The sequence below is a fragment of the Lepidochelys kempii genome, chromosome 2 (genome assembly GCF_965140265.1).
Source record: "Lepidochelys kempii isolate rLepKem1 chromosome 2, rLepKem1.hap2, whole genome shotgun sequence".
NCBI classification, from domain to species: domain Eukaryota; kingdom Metazoa; phylum Chordata; order Testudines; family Cheloniidae; genus Lepidochelys; species Lepidochelys kempii.
In genome coordinates, this window is record NC_133257.1 from 234,089,432 (window position 1) to 234,095,431 (window position 6,000).

The 6,000-nt window shown below is 47.5% G+C and overlaps 1 protein-coding gene across 2 annotated transcripts in view; it reads right to left on the minus strand.

Moving 5' to 3' along the window:
- Positions 1-4,571, minus strand: part of PIP4K2A (phosphatidylinositol-5-phosphate 4-kinase type 2 alpha) — a 201,284-nt gene extending 196,713 nt beyond the window's left edge. The window contains exon 1 of one of the 2 annotated variants that reach the window (XM_073334225.1): positions 4,226-4,571. In XM_073334225.1, the coding sequence (XP_073190326.1) occupies positions 4,226-4,366 (141 nt within the window). In that variant the 5' untranslated portion in view covers positions 4,367-4,571. The remainder of the gene's footprint in view (positions 1-4,225) is intronic. The other variant, XM_073334226.1, reaches the window with a different exon arrangement.
- Positions 4,572-6,000: the final 1,429 nt, after the last annotated feature.

Below are 6,000 nucleotides of genomic sequence, written 5' to 3' on the forward strand. Positions count from 1 at the left end.
AACCTTGTTAATAATTAGAACTCATCACTATGCACAAGTATCAGAGGGGTAGCCGTGTTTGCCGCTTTTCCAGATCCAGACTAAGAGCTCTGTGGCACTTTATAGACTAACAGACATATTGGAGCATAAGCTTTCATGGATGAATACCCACTTCGTCGGACATGCATCTGACAAAGTGGGTATTCACCCACGAAAGCTTATGCTCCAATACGTCTGTTAGTCTGTAAGGTGCCACAGGACTCTTTGCCGCCTATGCACAAGTAGTATTTCAGAGCTTTTCTTATAACACCCCTCCCCAGTTCACTACCCTCACTGAATCTGATTTCATTCAATATACTCCAAATTGTCAATTTCCTTCCCCTTTCAGTGTTTTCTTGTCTCATTTATATTTCAAATACAGGATACAGTGACTGCTTCACATATTCTCTCCTTTCTTTTTGTCTTCTATTATACTTTCTGTATTACAAAATCTCAAAATCTGGCATTATTCCTTTCTTTATTGGTTGATGTACATACTTAGTATTAGAAAGCAGATCTAAGACTGCCAACACTTACTGTCAGTCTTATTTCCTCTAATGAATGTAATCTATTCTGTGTCTGGTTAATTAGTCTCATTACTATCATTATGGACTTCACATTCTTTTATTTTTATAGCCACACTCATTTAATAGTCCAAGTCTTTCGTGGCTTCCAGTTTATTCTTTTACTGACTCTGAAGTATCTCCAACCTCTGTCCTTGATGAATCCAGATATCCCCCCCATTTCTTCCAGATCTCTTATAAGCTGCCAAATTGTCATAATCTTGGCACTGGAACACAATTGCTGAAAGCTACTTTGTTACTTTTCTGTTGCAGGATAAACCTCAAAGTTCCCCTCTTCAGATGTCCTTTTGCTTCAATATTGTCCAAGATGAGAAGTCATTTAAAAATTCTTCCTCCTCCATTGACATAAAATGCAACAGGCTAGTGTGGATATAAATTCATTTTATTCACTCTAATCTTTATAAGTTTATCCTTTTTTGACCATGGGAAGATTTGTATATCACACATTCATGCTCAGAACCACTTCCTGCCAACAAAGAATCAAACACTTCTCACATGAAACTGACTATTTTAAGTAAGTTTACTGCTAAAACACTGATATTTCACTTGAGCCCTAGCCAAGTTTTTAGTTTGTTATTTTCAACTCAAAGTGTAGGGAACAATGTGTTACTCTGTATCCTCTTGTCCAGAATGCCTCATACACAAAAAAATAGTTTTCACAATGGAAGGAAGCTTCTCATCTTTTCTGCATTTCATACAATAGTTCCATATTTTGCTCTAAAGTCTTGCATCATACATACCAGATTTGTCTTACATGTTCTATAGCGTCACAGAAATTTGTTTCTCATCACTAGAGGCACAGCTCCCTACATGCCACCTCACTCTTGTATCTAGCCAACTGACAGCACCTCTGCTCTCCCGTCTCTTCAGAGCATGTGAAACAAAGGACACAGCTAGGAAGTGAACTGTTCATTCCCACACAGTTGCAGAATTCATCCTACTATATACCTTAATGTTCAAGTTATTTGTGGGTGTGGAGCAGTAGGGAAGAGAAAGAATGTGAAGAACCTGACAGGACTGCAACAGGGGAGAAAGGATTCAACCTTCTTTCCCCAATGTTGCACCTTAGGAAGAAAAATGACACAGGTGGTGAATGAGAAACAGCAAGAAGGAGAGGCTGTTTTTCCCCCCAGAAGGAAAAGAGGGCAATGAACAGAATGAGAAAGATATGTGGGACAGAATGAATTTTAGAGATATGAAAGAAATGAAGAAAGAGGGAGAAAGACAGGAAATGAGCAAGATTTACTAACCCATAAGTTATTTGCACTTAGATTTTGCTATATTTCCTTAACCGATATGCAGAAGCTTTAAGCTTGAAGGAAACATAATTCAAACTGCTCTATAACAGCATTTGATAAGTGTCATACATGAAGTTGTCTTGTTTGCTACTTACTTTACCATTAGGGTGGGAGACACATTTTGGTCTTTTCTGCTAGTAATAGTAATAGGACTAGTAATAGTGACAAAAGGTAATATATACTTTCTCCTCCCTTACCTGTCCAGTATACAAGATGCCACCAAATACAATTGTCCCTTGGGAGATCTGCAATCTATTTTGAGATCTGCCACCAATTTCTTCTGTTATCTTAAGCAAGTCACATAGCCTCTGTGAGTTAGTTACTTTATCTGTCTCCATGGAGATAATGAAGCTTGCCCACCATTGTAAAGAAATCTGAACCTACAGATTTTCTTTAAAAAAATCATCAAGTTTGTCAAGTCTGTTAAATGGTGTATGATCGAATGATTAGATTGTTGACTGAGGACTACAGGTTTGGGATGAGGTTATTGACCTTTTCATAATTTTCTTTAAAAATCCTTTTGTTGAACTTTACAAAAAAAGCAGGACCAGAGGGGTTGGGTGGCATGGCAAGGAGAGTCTGATTTTTGGTAGTAAGACCACCTTTATTGTTGTACTGAAATGTCTGCTTTTATTCAGTGATCTCAAGCTAGATCTCCTATTAACTAGTTGCAAGAATTCCAAAGTATCAATTGTGTGTGCCTCCATGAATAGAAAATATCATGTGTGACAGTACAGAGCTAACACTACCAATAAAAAACTAACATAAGAGTCCAAAAAGCTTTTGACTTTACTCCCCAATGTCTGGATTTAGGTGATCTTTAGACTCTACATCATTAGCCTTCTGCATTAGCTATTTAAAGATGCAAAGCTGTGTCTTGAGTCACATAATGCCCCATGCATGTGACACCCTCATTATTAGGCTCCCAATTTAAACCCTCAAGCCACCATTAGTTTTTATGTATCTGGCTACATTAAATTCCTTGAGAGCATGTAGTTATAACAGCGTATCAACTGCACAGTGATATGACACTTGGCAAGTGTTGCCATTTGGCAGTTTTACCATCTCAAGAGCACACACAAAAAACTTTCTCAACCCCAGCAAAAAACAGAAACATTTGCTTAAACTGTTTTTGAGGTACCAGAACTCAAGAAGTTAAAAGCTTATAATTGCTTTTATTACCATAATACATCCAATATGCCCGCTTCTTAAGAACAGATCTTGTTGGGAAGGTAGAACAGCCCAAATCATAATGAGAAATATTGTGACTTAATGGACTCCTCTGTTATGTATTTTGCCCACTGCTTAATAAATTGCATCACTGATCAACAGGACACAGACTACCCCAGGCACTCAAGATCAGCTATGCAGTCACCTTTCCTTATCTGGAGAAAGGTTTAATGCAGACATTAGACCTCAGTAGTCTCACGTTTTAACAATCGTCACAGTTACACAAAGGGGGAGGGGTGGGAAGGTGAGACATGTACATAACACACACACCCCCCTAGCTACTGAAGACCTCAAAGCCACGAGAAGCGAAACAGTTTTCTCCCACCCAGCTGCTGCAGCAGTACGGCAGATCAGGGACAATATGCATGTAGATATGCAAACTTTTATGGCTCTGCCCAGACCCAGTGGTCATGTCTCAGCTTTCCTCCTCCTCCTCATAATCAGATTACCATCGCACGGGTTCCGCTCCACGACCGCTATCGCTGATTCAGAGACAGGGGACTGCAGCACTGCAAGCCGGCGGCGCTTCTCCGACTTCCCCAGCTCGCTCTCTGGCTCAGACAACTAAAACACCCGTGCTTTCGAGGCGGGGGAGGGAGGCAGGCTGCACTAGCTGCGGCTAGCGAGCCTCCCTCGCCCCCTCCCCTTTACAGCAACCGCTTCTCTGCTGCTGCTGCTGCTGGACACTCACCGCGACTCCGCCAGCCGCGTCCGTCCCCAGCAGCGGCGGCGAAGCCAAGCGGGCTGGCGGCAGAGCACGAGCCGATCCCCGCCACCGCGCTGCCCTGCGCCACGGCCGGTCACGGCAACTGCTGCGAGCCAGCAGCCCCAGGGCGAGCGGCGCAGCCCGGCCACGAGAACGGCCCCGGCAGCGCCAAGACGCCCGGAGCCCCCCGCCAGCCCGGCCCGGGGCGCCGCGCACCCGCTGTCACCCCCGAGAGGCGCCCCCCACACGCGGGAAGAGGCGCTGCCCCCCACGCAGGAGGGGGATGGATGCCCCGGTCCCCGGCTGCCTGGGCGGTCGGGGGGCTGCGGAGGGGGCGGGCGCTGGGGGAGCCCGGCGCAGGGAGGGAGGCCGGGGAGCCCCGCACTTACCGAGTGGTTGACCCCCCACATGAGGACGCTGAGCAGCGGGTCGCTGGCCCGGAACAGCTTCACTTTTTGCGCCACGAAGTGCTTCTTCTTGGTCTTGGTCTTACTCGCCATAACGGACACGATGTTGCCGGGGGCCGCCATGGCGCAGCCGAGGGGAGGGGGCGGCTCAGCGCCCCGGGCCCGGGCGGAGGAGAGGCGGCTGGCGCTGCACGGGGGTGGCGGGCTGCCTGCCGCGGGATGCCAGGCACATCCTGGCCTGGCCGCCTGCGCCGCTCGCTGCAAGGGCCCCGCCTCCTCCCCAGGGCTTCCTCCGCCTGCCGCGCTCCGCGTCCGGCGACCCCGCCCCTGGGCGGGAACGGCTTAGGGGGCAGCGTGAGATTCGGCTCCCTCCTTACCAATACGCATGCCCGAGAGAGCCGAGCATGCGCACTGGCAGCAACGAAGCCTCTCTGCCTTCACTGTGCCCTCTGGGTCCGCTCCCGGAGCGGAGCGGGGCGGAGGCGGTAACATTGGGGTACGTGGGGGGCGGAGGGAAAACCCCGTTTAATAAAAGGGGGAGGGGACGGGCTGGGGAAAGCCAGCTGCCTTCCCTGGGCGGAGAGGGGCCCGCTGTCTCCATGTCACGGGGGGCGTGTGGGGAGCCAGCCCGTCCCCCAGCCTAGCGAAGACTCGTCCCGCCACCTGCCTGAGCTCGGCGAGCCCGTCACCGCACCGCGCTCCCCTTTGCCTCCACCCGCCTGCGTAGGAGGGGCCCGCTGGCCTCTGGAGCGGGCATCAGCCCTGGGCGAGCGGTACAGCGGTACCCCGCTGCTGCCCTGAGGCACCGGGGCGTGCAGTCCCCCAGCCCCAGGCTTTCGGTCACGGTGCGCTGCCGTGACTGGCAGCCCCATGGCGCTTCACCGGGAAGATCCATCATCTCTCTCGTGCCTAGTTTGAAGATCCTTATCCTGTGGGAACATCAGTTTGCCTTGCCCGTATTTTAAAAAAAGATATTTCCCTGTAGTATGTATTCTATAATATTCCGTTTTAAAAGCTTCATTTGAAAAGGGATTACGGTTAGTTAAGTGATTTTACCCATGCCCTAAGGAGCAAGGAAATAACAGGTTACAAAATACTTCATAACCATGCCAGAGCATCCACACACACACACACTGACAAACTGGCATCTTCGCAAGGCACTTCCTTCTGTCTCAGACTCTGACTGATAAGGAAATACCACCTACATCCCACACATCTCCCTCAGTAATTACAACTCTAGCAAGTGTTCACGTTCCACATACTTGTACAGGTTAAGCATGCACTGTCAATGTATCCACCACCTTCTGAACTGCACATATTGATCCGGAATGTTGCAGATCTCGCTTTGTTCGTGGGCTGATCACTCAGCAAAAAAGATCAGATTTACATGTAAGCTCATATATCTAGAGGAATTTGCACACACAACCACCCATTGTTGAGTCTCTCACCCTCTCCAATTCCCTATAACTTCCATCTTTTATGTGAAAGTTTAACCAAGATGAAAGCCAGATAACTCAGTGGTGCTTATTCTCCATCCCACTTGCATCCAAACAGGTGTTAGAATTTATTGTGTTCTAATCTTTGCAGTTTCTAGTAGAAGAGAGGGTGGGATGGAAGGAGGAAGAGCAAGGACTTCAGAGCTTATTCTCCATAGTTCTTTTTTAAATTATAAAGTTATGTAGGAGTATATGGAGAGGTGTTCTGACTGTTTCCTTTTTGTTCCTAAAACAAGATTCACCAAAAAAAAATAAAAATTA